At 37.6% G+C, this 22,901-nt stretch overlaps 1 protein-coding gene across 4 annotated transcripts in view; it reads right to left on the reverse strand.

The window, feature by feature from the left end:
- LOC133643531 (thymocyte selection-associated high mobility group box protein TOX-like) overlaps nt 1-22,901 on the reverse strand; it is a 397,001-nt gene that overhangs the window by 179,676 nt on the left and 194,424 nt on the right. For 3 of the 4 annotated variants that reach the window (XM_062038162.1, XM_062038163.1, XM_062038160.1), the window contains one exon: nt 7,747-7,809. The exons of the other annotated variant lie outside the window; for it this stretch is intronic. In XM_062038162.1, coding sequence (XP_061894146.1) covers nt 7,747-7,809 — 63 coding nt within the window. The remainder of the gene's footprint in view (nt 1-7,746; nt 7,810-22,901) is intronic. 4 annotated transcript variants of the gene reach the window in all.

A 22,901-nucleotide genomic window follows, 5' to 3' on the forward strand; every position in this document is an offset into this window, starting at 1 on the left:
TCCACCATGGGCCACTTACTAAAAAGTCAACTGTGGGGTGCCATTGTTTTTTTGTTGTTTTTTTTAATACTAAAAATAGGTATTACGTGTATATATATTTAAAGACAACACTTTGTGTTATAGTGACTAAGTATATTATTATTATTATTATTACTAGTTTAAAAATGAAATCTTTTTCTCATTACATTAAATTTTTTGGCTCTTTTTTTCTTACATTTTTCCTAAGGGATGTTTGTTTTAATACAAATATTAATTATACAATTGTGTAACTGCATAACCTAGCGTGTCAAACATTCTGCTTGTACGAAAATATGAATATTCCTTTACACATTAAACAGTGTTTATTATGGTTGTTGTCATTTTTCCAATTGTTTCATAAGTTAATATTTTATCTTTTAATGAACTAACTAAACTTTGTTTATATTCCAGGTATATTTTATTTTTATTTTGAGAATTTTTAATATTTCAGATCAGGGTTTTTTCCACCATGGGCCACTTACTAAAAAGTCAACTGTGGGGTGCCATTTTTTTATTTTTATTTTTTTTTAATGCTAAAAATAGGTATTACGTGTATATATAATTAAAGACAACACTTTGTGTTATAGTGACTATGCATATTATTATTATTATTATTACTAGTTTAAAAATGTCATCTTTTTCTCATTACATTACATTTTTTTGGCTCTTTTTTTCTTACATTTTTCCTATGGGATGTTTGTTTTAATACAAATATTAATTATACAATTGTGTAACTGCATAACCTAGCGTGTCAAACATTCTGCTTGTACGAAAATATGAATATTCTTTTACGCATTAAACAGTGCTCATTATGGTTGTTGTAATTTTTCCAATTATTTCATAAGTTAATATTATTTTATCTTTTAATGAACTAACTAAACTTTGTTTATATTTAAGGTATATTTTACTTTTATTTTGAGAATTTTTAATATTTTAGATCAGGGTTTTTTCCACCATGGGTCACTTACTAAAAAGTCAACTATGGGGTGCCATTGTTTTTTTTGGTTTTTTGTTTTTTTTTAATGCTAAAAATAGGTATTATACATATATATACTGTATATATATACTTAAAGACAACACTGTCTTATAGGTGACTATGCATATTATTATTATTACTTTAAAAATGTCATATTTTTCTCATTACATTTAATTTTTTGGCTCTTTTTTTCTTACATTTTTCCCATGGGATGTTTTAATACAATTATTAATTATACAATTTTGTAACTGCATAACCTAGCGTTACATTAAACAGTGCTTATTATGGTTGTTGTAATTTTTCCCAATTATTTCACAAGTTTATATTATTTTATCTTTTAATGATTTAACTAAACTCTGTTTATATTTTAGGTATATTTTCTTTTTATTTTGAGAATTTTTAATATTTTAGATCATCAATCAATCAATCAATCAATCAATCAATGTTTATTTATATAGCCCTAAATCACAAGTGTCTCAAAGGGCTACAAGCCACAACGACATCGTCGGTACAGAGCCCACATATGATCAGATCGGATCAGGGTTTTTTCCACCATGGGCCACTTACTAAAAAGTCAACTGTGGGGTGCCATTGTTTTGTTTTGTTTTTTTAAATGCTAAAAATAGGTATTACGTGTATATATATGTTTAAAGACAACACTTTGTGTTATAGGTGACTGCATATTATATTATTATTATTATTACTTTAAAATGTTCATCTTTTTCTCATTACATTCAATTTTTTTGCTATTCTTCTCTTACATTTTTCCCACGGGATGTTTTAATACAATTATTAATCATACAATTGTGTAACTGCATAACCTAGCGTGTCAAACATTCTGCCTGTATGAAAATATGAATATTCCTTTACACATTAAGCAGTGTTTATTATGGTTGTTGTCATTTTTCTAATTATTTCATAAGTTAATATTATTTTATCTTTTAATGAACTAACTAAACTCTGTTTATATTCCAGGTATATTTTATTTTTATTTTGAGAATTTTTAATATTTCAGATCAGGGTTTTTTCCACCATGGACCACTTACTAAAAAGTCAACTGTGGGGTGCCATTGTTTTTTTTTGGGTTTTTTTAATGCTAAAAATAGGTATTACGTGTATATATATTTAAAGACAACACTTTGTGTTATAGTGACTAAGTATATTATTATTATTATTATTACTAGTTTAAAAATGTCATCTTTTTCTCATTACATTACATTTTTTGGCTCTTTTTTTCTTACATTTTTCCTATGGGATGTTTTTTTTAATACAAATATTAATTATACAATTGTGTAACTGCATAACCTAGCGTGTCAAACATTCTGCTTGTACGAAAATATGAATATTCCTTTACACATTAAACAGTGTTTATTATGGTTGTTGTAATTTTTCCAATTATTTCATAAGTTAATATTTTATCTTTTAATGAACTAACTAAACTTTGTTTATATTTTAGGTATATTTTATTTTTTATTTTGAGAATTTTTAATATTTTAGATCAGGGTTTTTTTCCAGCATGGGCCACTTACTAAAAATTCAACTGTGGGGTGCCATTGTTTTTTGTTTTTTTTAATGCTAAAAATAGGTATTACGTGTATATATATTTAAAGACAACACTTTGTGTTATAGTGACTATGTATATTATTATTATTATTATTACTAGTTTAAAAATGTCATCTTTTTCTCATTACATTACATTTTTTTGGCTCTATTTTTCTTACATTTTTCCTATGGGATGTTTGTTTTAATACAAATATTAATTATACAATTGCGTAACTGCATAACCTAGCGTGTCAAACATTCTGCTTGTACGAAAATATGAATATTCCTTTACACATTAAACAGTGTTTATTATGGTTGTTGTAATTTTTCCAATTGCTTCATAAGTTAATATTTTATCTTTTAATGAACTAACTAAACTTTGTTTATATTTTAGGTATATTTTATTTTTTATTTTGAGGATTTTTAATATTTTAGATCAGGGTTTTTTTCCACCATGGGCCACTAACTAAAAAGTCAACTGTGGGGTGCCATTTTTTTTTTTTAATGCTAAAAATAGGTATTACGTGTATATATATTTAAAGACAACACTTTGTGTTATAGTGACTAAGTATATTATTATTATTATTATTACTAGTTTAAAAATGTCATCTTTTTCTCATTCCATTACATTTTTTTGGCTCTTTTTTTCTTACATTTTTCCTATGGGATGTTTGTTTTAATACAAATATTAATTATACAATTGTGTAACTGCATAACCTAGCGTGTCAAACATTCTGCTTGTATGAAAATATGAATATTCCTTTACACATTAAACAGTGTTTATTATGGTTGCTGTCATTTTTCTAATTATTTCATAAGTTAATATTATTTTATCTTTTAATGAACTAACTAAACTCTGTTTATATTCCAGGTATATTTTATTTTTATTTTGAGAATTTTTAATATTTTAGATCAGGGTTTTTTCCACCATGGGCCACTTACTAAAAAGTCAACTATGGGGTGCCATTGTTTTTTTTTTTGTTTTTTTTAAATGCTAAAAATAGGTATTACGTGTATATATATTTAAAGACAACACTTTATGTTATAGGTGACTAAGTATATTATTATTACTAGTTTAAAAGTGTCATATTTTTGTCCTTACATTACATTTTTTGGGCTCTTTTTTTCTCACATTTTTACTGTTGTTTTTTTCCCCATGGGATAATTCAATACAAATATTAATAATACGATTGTGTAACTGCATAACCTGGTAAAAACCCCAGCCAAGTCATACCAAAGACTATAAAAATGGGACCCAAAACCTCCCTGCTTGGCACTCAGCATCAAGGGTTGGAATTGGGGGTTAAATCACCAAAAATGATTCCCGGGCGCGGCCACCGCTGCTGCTCACTGCTCCCCTCACCTCCCACGGGGTGATCAAGGGTGATGGGTCAAATGCAGAGAATAATTTCGCCACACCTAGTGTGTGTGTGACAATCATTGGTACTTTAACTTGTAAATCCTCTGCAATAAGGTCAAACTAAGGTACAGGAGGCTCTTATGCTCGGCTTTTGATGACTTTGAATGTGGTGAATTTGAACGTTACAATGTAGGCTGGATGGTTTTCCCACTGGTTATTAAAACCAAAGCAGCTGCTTAAGGTTCTGCCAAACACCTGCACCATTAAATCTGACAGCAGAGGAGGAAGCATAAGAATGAATCAATCAATAAATACGAGGAATCTGCATTTTTTGCATACATAAAACAGGAATGAAAACTCAATTAAAACAAGAAATGTCAACCGCCAAAACATGTGCATTAAAGCGGCACTAAGGCTGTGTCTACACTAAGTCGGATAACCCTTTAAACGAATAATTATTTAACCTAAGCCCCGTTTCAGCCACACTAACTCAGCATTTAAGGTCCCCCTCCTCGGACACATTTTTACACGGGTAAGTGTAATTCTTGAATCTCCTGCACTTAGCTTTGTATGGACTCACTGATCGTTTACAAACTGAGTTCGGAGAGGAAGTGACGCCAGTAAGACCACGCCCACACAGGAAGTGACATCAGAAAGAACGCGCCACAGCCAGCTTCATAATGAAGCGATTTCGTAACTCGGAGCTAACCACTGGAAATATGGAGGCGAGTCATCCAGACATGGCCGTGTTTCTCCTTCTTCTACATGTACAGATACTTGTGGAAATAACTCATGAATACCTTAAGAGAAAGCGATTGCAGCTATTTGGGATACAACACTTCTCAGACGGCAAGAGAACTTTCCAATGTCCAGGTCAGCTGTGATTCTACTTAGCGAAAAAACTTCGTCCATTTGTCAAAGGAGAGACAACGAGAATGCGAGCTCCCGTGGATGTGATAAAAAAAAGATAGCGTGTGCTTTGTATTACCTGGCCGTCGAGGACTGGCAAAGCAGACTGTATCAGTTATTGTCCGCCATGTATGTCGCGGACTCAACGTCTAGGTCCAGAGTATATAAAGTCACCAAAAAAGGAATGGACAATGAAGGTGAAGGCAAAAGAGTGAGGAGTGTCCTGACAAGATATCTAGATCCCTAGATTGATTGATGTAAAATGTTCTTTATCACATTGTTTACGTGTCTAATAAAGATTTGATTAATTTATGACGGCTCAGGTGTGATTCACTACAATAGGGCCCCACAGCACACTGGATTCCAGTTAATTGAAATACCACAACACTGGATCTTGCGCCCAAGACCTAACCTCCGGCCTCATGATTTTAGGTTGTCCTGAAGAATTTGGAGGTAAACCTCATTTTTCATTGTCCCATTTACTCTCTGTACAGCACCAGTTCCATTGGCAGCCAAACAGGCCCAGAGCATAATACTACCACCACCATGATTGACGGTAGGCGTGGTGTTCCTGGGATTAAAGGCCTCCAAACATATTGTTGGGTATTGTGGCCAAACAGCTCGATTTTTGTTTCATCTGACCACAGAACTTTACAGAACTTTCCTCTAGAAGGTCTTATCTTTGTCCATGTGATGTCAGATGAAACAAAAATGGAGCTGTTTGGCCACAATACCCAACATTATGTTTGGAGGAGAAAAGGTGAGGTCTTTAATCCCAGGAACAATGGGACAATGAAAAAGGAGGATTACTAGGGATGTCCGATAATGGCTTTTTGCCGATATCCGATATTCCGATATTGTCCAACTCTTTAATTACCGATACCGATACCGATATCAACCGATATATGCAGTCGTGGAATTAACACATTATTATGCCTAATTTGGACAACCAGGTATGGTGAAGATAAGGTACTTTTTAAAAAAAATAAAAAATAAGATAACTAAATTAAAAACATTTTCTTGAATAAAAAAGAAAGTACAACAATATAAAAACAGTTACATAGAAACTAGTAATTAATGAAAATGAGTAAAATGAACTGTTAAAGGTTAGTACTATTAGTGGACCAGCAGCACGCACAATCATGTGTGCTTACGGACTGTATCCCTTGCAGACTGTATTGATATATATTGATATATAATGTAGGAACCAGAATATTGATAACAGAAAGAAATGGGGGAGGGAGGTTTTTTGGGTTGGTGCACTAATTGTAAGTGTATCTTGTGTTTTTTATGTTGATTTAATAAAAAAATAAAAATAAAAAAAATAAAAAAAACGATACAGATAATAAAAAAAACGATACAGATAAATACCGATATTACATTTTAACGCATTTATCGGCCGATAATATCGGCAGGCCGATATTATCGGACATCCCTAAGGATTACCTCCAAATTCTTCAGGACAACCTAAAATCATCAGCCCGGAGTCTTGGGCGCAGTTGGGTGTTCCAACAGGACAATGACCCCAAACACACGTCAAAACTGGTAAAGAAATGGCTAAATCAGGCTAGAATTAAGGTTTTGGAATGGCCTTCCCAAAGTCCTGACTTAAACGTGTGGACAATGCTGAAGAAACAAGTCCATGTCAGAAAACCAACACATTTAGCTGAACTGCACCAATTTTGTCAAGAGGAGTGGTCAAAAATTCAACCAGAAGCTTGTGGATGGCTACCAAAAGTGCCTTATTGCAGTGAAACTTGCCAAGGGACATGTAAGCAAATATTAACATTGCTGTATGTATACTTTTGACCCAGCACATTTGCTCACATTTTCAGTAGAGCCATAATAAATTCATAAAAGAACCAAACTTCATGAATGTTTTTTTGTATGTGCTCCAATCACTCTATCACAAAAAAAACAAGAGCTGCAGAAATGATTGGAAACTCAAGACAGCCTTGACATTATGTTCTTTACAACTTTTGATCACAACTGTACATAAGCCTGAATATTTGCAAATATAGACTCGGGCTCTTTAATTGTCGATAATATACTACAAATTACAACATAGTGGGAGTAAATTGCAGTTTAAAAACTAAATATAAAGACTGTTATAGGCAGGTTGAACGGAGCTGATATGAAGGCCGGTACTCCCATCTTCTAAAAATGGAGACACACAACACTGTGGAGCGACCACAGAGACTTGTAATTCAAGTGGGTTGGTGTACCGAGTGAGTGGTGTTGTTTTACAACGGAAATATTCCCATATTCTAACAAATGTGAGCAAATACTAGACCAGTGGTTCTTAACCTGGGTTCAATCGAACCCTGGGGGTTCGGCGGAGGTCAAAACACACCCGACTCATCGTGTAAATACAAACTTCTCCCTATCGGCGTGTTACGGATACGGCAACAACTGATTGGTTTGCAGGTGTGTAATTTGTTGTGAGTTTATGCACTGTGTTGGTTTTGTTCTTTGGACAAGGTGATGTTCATGCACGGTTCATTTTGTGCACCAGTAAAAGAACATGGTAACACTTTAGTATGGGGAACATATTCACCATTAATTAGTTGCTTATTAACATGCAAATTAGTAACATATTGACTAGTCATTATTAAGTACTTATTAATGCCTTATTCGGCATGGCCTTATTATAACCCTAACCCTCTAACCCTAACCCTCTAATCCTGACCCTAACCCTAACCAAATATCTCTAAATTAAGTATTTGTTACTTAGAATATGTTCCCCATACTAAAGTGTTACCAAAAACATATAACTTTGTCTTGAATTAGAAAGAAAAAAACATTTTATTTTTCACTAAAGAAGGGTTCGGTGAATGCGCATATGAAACTGGTGGGGGTTCGGTACCTCTAACAAGGTAAAGAACCACTGGGCTAGACCATTACAGAAATCCAGAGAGATGACGGAAAGGCCGTGACTCACCTGCTGGGCGGGCGGGAGGAACTCGTGGTTGTTTTCATTCATGTACATGTTGTCACCATCAAACTGCAGCAGAGGGGGGTGGGGAGGTGGGGGGTGGGGGGGGGGGGGGAAGAAACGAGGAAACAATTAGACGCGGTGAGGCTAACAGGGACCGCAAACAGCTCCCCAGTCAGTCAGCGCTGAGACAATAGAACACAGCAGCCTAATGACTACAAGTCCTTGGCTTACAGACCTCCACGCTCTGGTGCATGTCAGTAATTACAGTTCATTAGAGACACGCATAATTAGGCCTTGTCAAAGCTGCTGTAAGTCACACTTTTCCTCTCAGCTTGCCTCCAGCGTCAAACCGCGTGTGTGCGAGCTGTGATTCCACGCCAGTTACGAGGTGACAAATGTATAACGGGGCGATAAGCGAACGGCCTCTCTCAGCTGCCGACCGTTTAGCTCCCCTCTGCAGAGTCTTTTCTCACTTCACTTCCTGAGCGTGCGTTGAAAGCAGAGACCCCGCAATGCCTCAAGCACCGAGGATGTCAACAGTGTTCTTTTTGCGACATACAATAATAATCTCATGAATTAAAAGACAATCTGGAGACAAAACCTCGACATTTAGGCCGGATGAGGTTATCCAGGGTAAATCCCACCTAACCTTATCCGTGTCCACACACAACAATGCCACCGTTTAAGACCCCCTCATACTTGCCAACCTGGAGACCTCAGAATTCGGGAGATGGGGGTTGGGGGGCGGGGTTGAGGTGTACCATACCCCTTCGAGCTTTTGTGGATGAAATGGAATTCTTTTTTCCAATCATTTAGGAACTTGCAAGCGTATTTCTTCTTCTTACTGGCCGTCGCCATGTCTCTTCTTCGTTCTTCTGCTTCGTCTCCTTCTTGTTGTGTGTGTGTGCAGTTGTGCACGGAGCTCCAAAAGCCGTAGATCAGGGGTCACCAACGCGGTGCCCGCGGGCACCAGGTAGCCCGTAAGGACCAGATGAGTAGCCCGCTGGCCTGTTCTAAAAATAGCTCAAATAGCAGCACTTACCTGTGAGCTGCCTCTATTTTTTTTTAAATTTTATTTGTTTACCAGCAAGCTGGTTTCGCTTTGCTCGACATTTTTAATTCTAAGAGAGACAAAACTCAAATAGAATTTGAAAATCCAAAAAAATATTTAAAGACTTGGTTTTCACTTGTTTAAATAAATTAATTTTTTTACTTTGCTTCTTATAACTTTCAGAAAGACAATTTTAGAGGAAAAAATACAACCTTAAAAATGATTTTAGGATTTTTAAACACAAATACCTTTTTACCTTTTAAATTCCTTCCTCTTCTTTCCTGACAATTTAAATCAATGTTCAAGTATTTTTTTTTTTTATTGTAAAGAATAATACATTTTAATTTAATTCTTCATTTTAGCTTCTGTTTTTTCGACGAAGAATATTTGTGAATTATTTCTGCAAACTTATGATTAAAATTCAAAAAAATTATTCTGGCAAATCTAGAAAATCTGTAGAATCAAATTTAAATCTTATTTCAAAGTCTTTTGAATTTCTTTTAAAATGTTTGTTCTGGAAAATCTAGAAGAAATAATGATTTGTCTTTGTTAGAAATATAGCTTCGTCCAATTTTTTATATATTATAACAAAGTGTAGATTGGATTTTAACCTATTTAAAACATGTCATCAAAATTCTAAAATTAATCTTAATCAGGAAAAATTACTAATGATGTTCCATAAATTATTTTTTAAATTTTTTCAAAAAGATTCGAATTAGCTAGTTTTACTCTTCTTTTTTTCGGTTAAATTTTGAATCTTAAAGAGTCGAAATTGAAGATAAACTATGTTTCAAAATTTAATTTTCATTTTTTTCGTGTTTTCTCCTCTTTTAAACCGTTCAATTAAGTGGAAATATCATTAATTATTAATAATAACATAGAGTTAAAGGTAAATTGAGCAAATTGGCTATTTCTGGCAATTTATTTAAGTGTGTATCAAACTGGTAGCCCTTCGCATTAATCACTACCCAAGAAGTAGCTCTTGGTTTCAAAAAGGTTGGTGACCCCTGCCGTAGATGTTATTGTAGCGTCCCGGAAGAGTTAGTGATGCGAGGGATTCTGGGTATTTGTTCTCTTGTGTTTATGTTGTGTTACGGTGCGGATGTTCTCCCGAAATGTGTTTGTCATTCTTGTTTAGTGTGGCGCATATTTGTAACAGTGTTAAAGGCCTACTGAAAGCCACTACTACCGACCACGCAGTCTGATAGTTTATATATCAATGATGAAATCTTAACATTATAACACATGCCAATACGGCCGGGTTAACTTATAAAGTGACATTTGAAATTTGCCGCTAAACTTCCGGTTCGAAACGCCTCTGAGGATGACGTATGCGCGTGACGTAGCCCGGGGAACACGGGTATGCCTTCCACATTGAAGCCAATACAAAAAAGCTCTGTTTTCATTTCATAATTCCACAGTATTCTGGACATCTGTGTTCGTGAATCTGTTGCAATCATGTTCATTGCATTATGGAGAAGGAAGCTGAGCAAGCAAAGAAGAAAGTTGTCGGTGCGAAATGGACGTATTCTTCGAACGTAGTCAGCAACAACAGTACACAGCCGGCGCTTCTTTGTTTACATTCCCGAAAGATGCAGTCAAGATGGAAGAACTCGGATAACAGAGACTCTAACCAGGAGGACTTTTGACTTCGATACACAGACGCCTGTAGAGAACTGGGACAACACAGACTCTTACCAGGATTACTTTGATTTGGATGACAAAGACGCAGACGTGCTACTGTGAGTATGCAGCTTTGGCTTCTAAACATTTGATCGCTTGACCGTATGTGCGCAACTTTTTTTTGCGTATGTACGTAACTTTTTAAAAATATACAAGCTTTATGAACCTTGGGTTAGGTGAACGGTCTTTTGGGCTGAGTGATTGTGTGTGTTGATCAGGTGTTTGAATTGTATTGGCGTGTTCTATGGAGCTAGGAGCTAGCAGAGGAGCTAGGAGCTAGCATAACAAACACGCAGGTGTTTTTATGCAGGATTAATTTGTGGCATATTAAATATAAGCCTGGTTGTGTTGTGGCTAATAGAGTATATATATGTCTTGTGTTTATTTACTGTTGTACTCATTCCCAGCTGAATATCAGGTCACCCCCGACTCTCACAGCATCTTCCCTATCTGAATAGCTTCAACTCCCCACTAGTCCTTCACTTGCACTTTACTCATCCACAAATCTTTCATCCTCGCTCAAATTAATGGGGAAATTGTCGCTTTCTCGGTCCGAATCTCTCTCACTTCATGCGGCCATCATTGTAAACAATAGGGAACTTTGCGTATATGTTCAACTGACTACGTCACGCTACTTCCGGTAGGGGCAAGCCTTTTTTTTATCAGATACCAAAAGTTGCAATCTTTATCGTCGTTGTTCTATACTAAATCCTTTCATCAAAAATATGGCAATATCGCGAAATGATCAAGTATGACACATAGAATAGATCTGCTATCCCCGTTTAAATAAAAAAAATTCATTTCAGTAGGCCTTTAAAGTTGTTTATACGGCCACCCTCAGTGTGACCTTTGTTGCTGTTGACCAAGTATGCCTTGCGTTATCATTAAACCAGTTAAAAGATCATACAACGTGTCAGCATTTATTGATATCTTTGAGTAAAGACCATTGTTAAACCCGTCCAACGCTACATTATTATGGGACTGGGTCGGTACGCAGTTTACATGGAGGAAAAGCGGACGCCTGGACAGCATGCGGCTGTTAAAGGGTGAAGGTTTCAGGTGAGAGAGGACGTTAAAGGCAGTGTCTTTAAGGCACGCCCCCAATATTGTTGTCCGGGTGGAAATCGGGAGAAATTCGGGAGAATGGTTGCCCCGGGAGATTTTCGGGAGGGGCACTGAAATTCGGGAATCTCCCGGGAAAATCGAGAGGGTTGGCAAGTATGGACCCCCTCCACCCGTCCGTCCGCCGGCGCAACGCGACCTAGTACGCATGCGCGGAAAATGCGCACGTCATAGTCACCTCCAGTGTTGCTTTGTGTGCAAGTTCTTAAATGTAACTTATCTGAACAATATCCAGTGTTGTGGTATTTCAATTACCTGGAATCCAGTGTGCTGTGGGGCTTTATTGTGGTGAATCACACCTGAGCCCTCATAAATTAATCAAATCTTTAATAAAGCAAGTCAAATTTGAATTTTCCTGAGGGAACTCTCCTGAACGAATCAATAAAGTACTATCCATCTAGCTAGCTAGCTATCTATCTAAAAGTAAACAATGTAAATGGGTTATACTTGTATAGCGCTTTTCTACCTTTTCAAGGAACTCAAAGCGCTTTGACACTATTTCCACATTCACCCATTCACACTGATGGCGGGAGCTGCCATGCAAGGCCCTAACCACGACCCATCAGGAGCAAGGGTTGAAGTGTCTTGCTAACCCCTAACCCTAACCCAAGGGCACAACGTACGTGACGAGGTTGGTAGAAGGTGGGGATTGAACCAGGAACCCTCAGGTTGCTGGCACGGCCACTCTCCCAACTGCGCCACTCTCCCAACGGCGCCACGCTGTCCCCAATGTGACAAAGAACATTTTATAACGATCAATCTAGGGATCGAGATATCTGGTCAGGACACTCCTCACTCTTTTGCCTTCACCTTCATTGTCCATTCCTTTTTGGTGCCTTTATATACTCTGGACCTAGACGTTGAGTCCGCGACATACATGGCGGACAATAACTGATACAGTCTGCTTTGCCATTCTAAATGCATTTGCCGTTTTCCGTAGTCTCCCCTCGACGGCCAGGTAATACAAAGCACACGCTGCCTTTTTTTAAATCACATCCACAGGAGCTCGCGTTCTCGTTGTCTCGACAAATGGACAAAGTTTCCCGGTAAATAGAATCACAGCTGACCCGGACGTTGGAAAGTTCTCTTGCCGTCTGAGAAGTGTTGTATCCCAAATAGCTGCAATCGCTTTCTCTTAAGGTATTCATGTGTGATTTCCACAAGCGTCTGTACATGCAGAAGAAGGAGAAACATGTCTGGATGACTCGCCTCCATATTTCCAGTGGTTAGCTCCGAGTTACGAAACCGCTTTATTATAAAGCTGGCTGTAGCGCGTTCTTTCTGATGTCACTTCCTGTGTGGGGCGCGGTCTTTCTGGCGTCACTTCCTCTCCGAACTCAGTTTGTAAACGATCAATGAGTCCATACAAAGCTAAGAGCCGGAGATTCAAAAAATACACGGCACACTTACCCGTGTAAAAAATTGTCTGAGTAGGGGGACCTTAAACGCTGGTTTAGTGTGGCTGAAACGGGGCTTAGGCTAAATAATTATTAGTTTAAAGTCCCCCTCCTCGGATAATTTTTTACACGGGTAAGTGTGCCCTCTATTTCTTGAATCTCCGGCTATGTCGCGGACTCAACGTCTAGGTCCAGAGTATATAAAGTCACCAAAAAGGAATGGACAATGAAGGTGAAGGCAAAAGAGTGAGGAGTGTCCTGACCTGGGGCCGTACTTATCAAGCTTCTTAGAGTGCCATTTTACACTTAAGTCCTGAGAATTTGCGAAATGTAGTCCTACTCTCAAACTTAAGAATAAAAGCTTTTTATCAACGTTCTTAAGTCTAAGAATCACTCCTACTCTCCACGATATTTAAGAGACCTTCAGAGGTGTCTTAAGTGGTTAGGAGTTGCCAGCAGGGGATGGCACTGAGGCGAGAGAGACGTGCGCGAACGTTCAGGGAACGGAACAATGTTTTTTTTTTTTTGATGACGAGCAGCTGATCAAACGGTATCGTTTAGACAGAGCGGATATTATTTTTGTCACAGATTTAATACTTTTCGATTCCTTGTTGATTTCTGCATGTGGCTGCAGTGGGCTAGTATATATAGAGCCACCCACACCAGTTTCAAATTAGTTGCCTAATTAATGAATTGGAAAGAAAATGTTATGACAGTAGCGTATGTGTGTGGCCGTGAGGTGAGTGACGTCAGTGAGTGTGTGGGCGAGAGAAGAGAAGAGAGGGAGCGGTAGCGTGAGTGCCGGCGGGGACTAGTTTGTTTTTGTATTATTTTGTAGTTTATTGTCAAAATATACACTCCCATTGTCCACTTAAATATTTCCAAGATATTTCTTTATTCTTAGACAACGGATTCCCTTCCGTGATTGGTCATTTCTATGGACACAGAAATGACGTCACCTAAAATTCCGTTTACGGCACATAGTAATGTCGTAATTCAGCTCTGAGTGTGACACTCAAGATTCAGTCCTACACTTCGCTGAAAGTGTGAGTAAGACGCTTGATAACTAACTTTTAAGTGCAGCTTTCAGCGAAGAATTTATTTACTCTTAAGTCAACTCTTAGCAGACTTCTTAGGAGTAATTCTAAGAAGCTTGATAAGTACGGCCCCTGATATCTAGATCCCTCGATTAATGTTGAATGTTCTTTATCACATTGTTTACGTGTGTAATAAAGATTTGATTAATTTATGATGGCTCAGGTGTGATTCACTACAATAGGGCCCCACAGCACAGCCTCCCCTAGCTCCCACTCCCTTCCCTCTGTTGCAAGTTTTGTTGATTCTATGTAACTTGTTTATGTGTGCTATGGCTATGAGGTTGTTTCCCTTGGCCTCAGTCTGGACCCCCTTCCTGGAGTCCAGCCTTTGACTTGAATATTTTATTACTCTAAAAGTTTCCATGTTTCTCACCTTTCTTCTTTTGTAAGGGCGCCCTTTTTCTGTCTCCCTGTAATGTTTGTCTGATCTTGAATGGGATTGTGCTGAAAACTCGATTTCCCGAGCTTACAAGTGAATTAAAGGCCTACTGAAAGCCACTACTATCGACCACGCAGTCTGATAGTTTATATATCAATGATGAAATCTTAACATTGCAACACATGCCAATACGGCCAGGTTAACATATAAAGTGCAATTTTAAATTTCCCGCGAAACTTCCGGTTGAAAACGTCTATGTATGATGACGTATGCGCGTGACGTCAATGGTTGAAACTGAAGTATTCGGACACATTGTATCCAATACAAAAAGCTCTGTTTTCATCGCAAAATTCCACAGTATTCTGGACATCTGTGTTGGTGAATCTTTTGCAATTTGTTTAATGAACAATGAAGACTGCAAAGAAGAAAGCTGTGGGTGGGATCGGTGTATTAGCGGCTGGCTGCAGCAACACAACCAGGAGGACTTTGACTTGGATAGCAGACGCGCTATCCGACGCTAGCCGCCGACCGCATCGATGATCGGGTGAAGTCCTTCGTCGCTCCGTCGATCGCTGGAACGCAGGTGAGCACGGGTGTTGATGAGCAGATGAGGGCTGGCTGGCGTAGGTGGATAGCTAATGTTTTTAGCATAGCTCTGTGAGGTCCCGTAGCTAAGTTAGCTTCAATGGCGTCGTTAGCAACAGCATTGTTAAGCTTCGCCAGGCTGGAAAGCATTAACCGTGTAGTTACATGTCCATGGTTTAATAGTATTGTTGATTTTCTGTCTATCCTTCCAGTCAGGGGTTTATTTCTTTTGTTTCTATCTGCATTTGAGCCCGATGCTATCACGTTAGCTCAGTAGCTAAAGAGCTTCGCCGATGTATTGTCGTGGAGATAAAAGTCACTGTGAATGTCCATTCCGCGTTCTCGACTCTCATTTTCAAGAGGATATAGTATCCGAGGTGGTTTGAAATACAAATCCGTGATCCACAATAGAAAAAGGAGAAAGTGTGGAATCCAATGAACCCTTGTACCTAAGTTACGGTCAGAGTGAAAAAAAGATACGTCCTGCACTGCACTGTAGTCCTTCACTCTCACGTTCCTCATCCACAAATCTTTCATCCTCGCTCAAATTAATGGGGTAATCGTCGCTTTCTCGGTCCGAATCGCTCTCGCTGCTGGTGTAAACAATGGGGAAATGTGAGGAGCCTTTCAACCTGCGACGTCACGCTACTTCCGGTACAGGCAAGGCTTTTTTTTTTATCAGCGACCAAAACTTTATCGTCGATGTTCTCTACTAAATCCTTTCAGCAAAAATATGGCAATATCGCAAAATGATCAAGTATGACACATAGAATGGATCTGCTATCCCCGTTTAAATAAAAAAAAATTCATTTAAGTAGGCCTTTAAAGCGCAGATGCAAACCAATGAGAAACCGTCAGTTTTACCTCGAAAACCCTATTTTGCCAGTGGAAACAGGTCAATGGGGAGTAGAGCAATGTAATTTCAAGTGCTCAAGGAAGCTAACATTCATGTTTTTGGACTATGGCGGGAGGCCAAACCTGAAATATTCTTGCTCTGAGGCATCACAATTAACCACTATACCAAATTTCGCAGAATAATAACGAAGCAAACTGGACTGGGAAGCTTCCATGACAGCAAACCTCTCGCAAAACAACTTGCCAAGTTCTCACCCTGGAAAGGCAAACGCCAAAAAATTGCAAGCAGCCTGACACGTTTTTTTTTTGTTTGTTGCACTTTTGCCATACCGATCACAAGAGGGCAACCGTGCCGATTCAGGGAATCAAACGCTACCGGCAAGACTTAGGCTAGATGGAAGGTGATGGTTTGAGGTTAGTAAGAAGAAGAAGAAGACGGCGGTGTACCCCTGAGCTGGGGTGAAAAAAAAACCCAGAGCGAGTGGGTGAGCGTTTAGGTGCGTAAAACCCTGTGAGAAGTGAGTGTGAAGACATGAGAGGAGAGGAGAGGAGAGTCGTTGCGGTGTGTTATGCTGTTGTGCGATTAACACCGGGGTCACAGCCGGAGGCCGCAGTCTGACACGCAGACAGACGGACAAACATTCCACGAGATTGCTTCACTGCGCGACACTCCGGCACTTTTTGGCAGCCGCCACTCGTGAGAGAACAAAGTACACCAGTGTGAAGACTTCGGATGACGTACAGCCGCTGTAGCTACTAACTCCAAAACAATGTACAAACCCCCGAAACCAGTGAAGTTGGCACGTCGTGTGAATGGTAAATAAAAAACAGGAATACAATGATTTTTGCAAATCCTTTTCAAGCAATGTTCCCTGTAATTGTTCATGTGTGCGAGCAAACGCAAAAACTCCCTGAGCATTGAGTGGAGGCCATGTGAGCAACATCAGACGTGCACACTGTGGCTACACCAGCACCACACCTGTCCCAAACCTGAATAAATAACAAGTTCAATCTCCATCCATCCATCCATCCATTTTCTACCGCTTGCCCCTTTCGGGGTCACGGGGGGTGCTGGAGCCTATCTCAGCTGCATTCGGGCGGAAGGCGGGGTACACCCTGGACAAGTCGCCCCCTCATCACAGGGCCAACACAGACAGACAGACAACTAGGGATGATACTCGAAACCGGTTTTCCCGGTTGTTCGATAAGAAAAGAACCGAGTCCTCGGACTCGAATCCCTTTTTGAGAACCGGTACCCGTTATCGAGACCACTATAGTAAAGAAAAAGAGTTGGTTCTTTATTCGAATCCCGTCCCGACCAGAAATGCTCCGTGGGACATCACAAGAAATGACGTCACGTAGCTCAGTCATTAGGCGCAGATAGTGAAAGCAGGAAAACAATGGACGGGAAAAAGCGCTCCAAGGTGTAATAAAGTTCAAAACAAAAGGTATAATCCAATGAATAACTTTACTGAGAGATTTGAGCAGGGAACAAACTTTTACGACCAACCGGAAACATAGCAACCAGGCTAGCAACGCACCTCCTTTACGGCAGCTGTCGCAACGTTCTTAAAGCAACCGCAGCACATACATATATATATAACATATCTCCCTTTTTTAACTTTTGTTTTTCTTTCCTTGTAAACAAAACAAACTCACACTGTATATATGTTGTCTGTCTAATTATAAATAATGCAGACGAGGCGTGTTGGCTGAGTTCTTGACGTTTACTTTCACAGCGTGCTCATAACCTCATTCTTAGCTGCCGGGTGGCGACATGCAACAACACTTTTCGGGGCTACCGCGCATGCTCGTCACTCCCGTTGCATGCTGGGTAGTGTAGTTGTTATATTCCCTAGCTCATAACATCTTTCCCCCTATAAAGAAATAATGTTAACTCAAAGTGTATTTCTTTTTTTAGCTTTAACTTTTCATTTTTTTAGCATTGTATCCACATTTGCAAACAACTTTTCTCTTCATAGAATTTTCTTTCAATAAAGAAATAAAGTGCAAAAATGTCAAAGCATCATAACAAACAGTTATGTTCCAATAGCAGCAGAAGTGCACTTTTTGGAGAGCTGTATTATTTCCAGTTTTGTGCCCAAGGGACTGATTTTGTTTAACACTATATTATTATTTATACACCTATAGTGATCACAGAGACAGCTTGTTTTTGTGTTACTGTATATATTTGTTTTTCTGAAAAATCCCACTTAATATACTTTGGGTAACAACAGTCAATATTTTTTTAATTTTTTTATTTTTTTTAGGGGGGTAACAGTCAATATTTATTTATTTATTAGATTAAATTGTTTTCTTATATAATAAAAGTGAGATTTTGTTAAACCAAATATTGTGTGTTCTTTTCCATATACAACAACCTATCTGGACTCGATAAGAGAATCGATAAGGAATCGGTTCGATAAGAGGATTCGATAATAGGCTCGAACTCGATAATTTCTTATCAAACATCATCCCTACAGACAACATTCTCTTATTATTATAATCAAATGACAGCAGTCATTTCCATTTCTAATAGAAGTGTTTAGGCCCACTTACAATGACAATAACAACAAATATTGTTTTTCATGAACTGTGTACTTGTATTGTTTGTCCGGGTGGAGATCCTGCTTTGGAAATAATTTGTACCCCTTTCAGACATTTAGTTCCCATTAAAACATTCACATGTTGCACAATGAGATGTAAGCAGGGGATCATGTGTACATTCCTGCAACTTCCTGTTTGTAAAAAATATATTTTTATTAGTATTTATTTAGAATACTAACAGCATTTCATGATTCATATTTATAAATGAAGATTCCTAATAAATGACACTAGAATAAGCACACATTTGATTGGTAAATCATAGTGTAACGACCTGGAATGACACTTTATGTGTGGTGTTGGAGTTGTCCGACTTTTTGTGTGCCTGTAAACGCATCACTGGCTAAGTGCCATATGTGCATGTGTTGGCGCAAGTGAGAAAGAGCGAGTGGCTGCTGTTGATATAACAAAGTTGGCACTGGGAGCAGGTGGGTAAAGTGTCTTGCCCAAGGACACAACGGCAGTGACTCGGTTGGCAGAAGCAGGGATCGAACCCGGAACCCTCAAGTTGCTGGCACGGCCACTCTACCAACCGAGCAATACCGTCCCACATGCGTGAGCAAATTGTCGAACAGTTTAAGGACAACGGGGTGGTATAGCTCGGTTGGTAAAATGGCTGTGCCAGCAACTTAAGGGTTCCAGGTTCAATCCCCGCTTCCACCATCCTAGTCACTTCCGTTGTGTCTTTGGGCAAGACACTTTACCCACCTGCTCCCAGTGCCACCCGCACTGCTTTAAATGTAACTTAGATATTGGGTTTCACTATGTAAAAGCGCTTTGAGTCACTAGAGAAAAGTGCTATATAAATATAATTCGCTTCACTTCACAACATTTCTCAACGAGCTATTGCAAGGAATTTAGGGATTTACCATCTACCGTCCGTAATGTCATCAAAAGGTTCAGAGAATCTGGAGAAATCACTGCACATAAGCGATGATATTACGGACCTTCGATCCCTCAGGCGGTACTGCGTCAAAAAGCGACGTCAGCGTGTAAAGGATATCACCACATGGGCTCAGGAACACTTCAGAAAACCGCAGTCAGTAACTACAGTTTGTCGCTACATCTGTAAGTGCACGTTGAAACTCTACTATGCAAAGCAAAAGCCGTTTATCAACAACACCCAGAAACGCCGCCTTTTGACAACGTTTATTCACTGTCAGGTTGTGACGGTGATTTGAACATTGAAATTTGGTCAGTTCCCAACCAACAACGTGGATCCAACGTTAGACGTCAACGTTGTCTCAATTTACAAATACAACTATTTTGCCACGTTGTTTCAAAGTCAGTTTTAAGGGACATTGTATATATATTCAACGTAGTATCAATGTTGTGTGCCTGCAGGGCCCACTGTTTAATGAAGGGATGTCAAACGTACGGCCCCCGGGCCGGATCAGGCCCGCAAACAGGTTTTACCCGGCCCACGGGATGAGTTTGCTAAGTATAAAAAGGAACCTGAAATTTTTTAATGAAAGAAACTGCTGTTCTAAATGTGTCCACTGGATGTCGCAATAGCAATTCTTTGTATCTTTGTAGATGATGCTACATACGTACAAAATAAACCACATGATGTTAAGGAAAATGATCAAACTACATAAATAACATACTGTAATTTGATTTTGATATTTTTTTATCTTGATGGATTGAAAGTTAACACCAATGAGTTGATTGATGAACATTATCACATAATTTATTAAGAAAATATAAATAACGACAAATAAAGATAGAATACTATTAACTACGGAGCCCCTAAAGGGACATGGGGGGAAAACATTTTTTATAATTTTTTTTATTTTTCTTTAGACATGTATCTCGTGCGCACGAGACACTTTTTATAAAGTTATATAAAAAAAAAATTAAAAAAAATTGTTTGTTTTTATTTTTTTTAGACATGTATCTCGTGCGCACGAGAGTTTCTCATGCTCACGAGATACATGTCTAAAAAAATATTTAAAAAATAAATATATATATATTTTTTATAACTTTTTAAAAAGTTTCTCGTGCACATAAGATACATGTCTAAAAAATTTTTTTTTTAAATGAAAAAAATGTATATATATATATTTTTTTAGACATGTATCTCAAACTTTCTTGTACGCAGGAGATAGTTTCTCGTGCGCACGAGATAAAATACATATATATATATATTTTTTTATAACTTTATAAAAGGTTTCTCGTGCGCACGAGATACATGTCTAAAAAAAATTAGTTTTTTTTGTTTTTTTTACAACTTTATAAAAAGTTTCTCGTGCACACGAGATACATGTCTAAAAAAAGAGGTTTTTTTGTTTTTTTTATAACTTTATAAAAAGTTTCTTGTGCGCACGAGAAACTTTCTCGTATATATATATATATTTTTAATAACTTTATAAAAAGTTTCTCGTGCGCACGAGATGCATGTCTAAAAAAAGAGTTTTTTTTGTTTTTTTTATAACTTTATAAAAAGTTTCTCGTGCGCACGAGAAACTTTCTCGTATATATATATATATTTTTTATAACTTTATAAAAAGTTTCTCGTGCGCACGAGAAACTTTCTCGTATATATATATATTTTTTTTATAACTTTATGAAAAGTTTCTCGTGCGCACGAGATACATGTCTAAAAAAAGAGTTTTTTTTGTTTTTTTTATAACTTTATAAAAAGTTTCTCGTGCGCACGAGAAACTTTCTCGTATATATATATATATTTTTTATAACTTTATAAAAAGTTTCTCGTGCGCACGAGACACATGTCTAAAAAAATATTTAAAAAATAAATATATATATTTTTTTTTATAACTTTTTAAAAAGTTTCTCGTGCGCATAAGATACATGTCTAAATTTTTTTCTTTTTAAATGAAAAAAATGTATATATATATATTTTTTTAGACATGTATCTCAAAGTTTCTTGTACGCACGAGATAGTTTCTCGTGCGCACGAGATAAAATACATATATATATATATATATTTTTTATAACTTTATAAAAGGTTTCTCGTGCGCACGAGATACATGTCTAAAAAAAATTTAGGTTTTTTTGTTTTTTTTATAACTTTATAAAAAGTTTCTCGTGCGCACGAGATGCATGTCTAAAAAAAGAGTTTTTTTTGTTTTTTTTTATAACTTTCTCATATATATATATATATATTTTTTATAACTTTATAAAAAGTTTCTCGTGCGCACGAGATACATGTCTAAAAAAATGTTTTAAATACAAAACAATTTCCCACATGTCCCTTTAGGGGCTCCGTAATTAACCGCAACATGTAAGTGTAAAAAAAAAAAACATGATGATTTGTACAATTTCCCAATGTGCTTGTTCTATTTTTAAACAAAGAAAATCTGACGTTGTCTTTATTTTTAAGTTATCACGCCGTGATTTTACCAGTCCGGCCCACTTGGGAGTAGATTTTTCTCCATGTGGCCCCCGATCTAAAATGAGTTTGACACCCCTGCTTTAATGCATTGATTTTCACGGGAATGAGGCCAAAACTAACCCGGATCAACTGTCGAGGGCTACAACATGATTTTTAAAAAAGTTCTACAAATCAACGACCGCAACAAACCCGTTTTTGTGCTGCTTTGCATAGTCAAATCAGTATTTTATGTAATCACCGATGGAAAAGTTACTTGATGCCAATGGTTTCATTCTGGTGCTTCAATCCTAGGAGGAAGAATCATCGCAATCTGCGTTGAAAGGCGGCAATAAAAGAAAATATTTTCCTCTGTATCTCTTGAACTGAAAAGACAACTTCGACACGGCGTCCTTAACGTGTCAGGACGGAGCAAATGGTGTGTTTGAATGTGCTATTTTCACACCTGCACAGTGAGGCTGGAAAAGTAGAAAATAATTAGAAAGTGCAAAGTGGAGTCACTGAGGATGGAATAACACACAATATCTACATTGAGGGGCAAGGTAAAAATATTACTGCCTATTTGTGGTCACAAAGCGCTCATTTGGGCTAAGTGGACTATAATTATGCTACAGTACAGATACAGTAGGGATCTCTGCATGGAACGAGAGCTGCCAGCTAGACATGTTTACCCACTGCTAAATTGAGTTTAATAGTCTGACGTCAATGTGGGCAATGTTTGACTTATTCTCTTCCAGTACGTCTGCATGCCGGAGTGGGCCAGGAGCGGAGCTGAAGAGTACAGTGGAAAGCAAAATGTCTTCATTATCTCATCAATCTAACTTTTTTTACCACTCTGTTAAGTGAGTAATTACATGCTATGATCATATATTTACATATGTTGCGGCAATAAAAAAAAATGTATTAAAAAATGTCCCCCAATTAAAATATTACTGATAAAAAAATCTATTAAAATGAAGATGTTTTGGTTTCTAAAACCCACTTCTTTTTTTTTTTGCACATTATGCATATTCGAAAAAAAATCGTACCTTCT

This window comes from Entelurus aequoreus, linkage group LG26 (genome assembly GCF_033978785.1).
Source record: "Entelurus aequoreus isolate RoL-2023_Sb linkage group LG26, RoL_Eaeq_v1.1, whole genome shotgun sequence".
NCBI classification, from domain to species: domain Eukaryota; kingdom Metazoa; phylum Chordata; class Actinopteri; order Syngnathiformes; family Syngnathidae; genus Entelurus; species Entelurus aequoreus.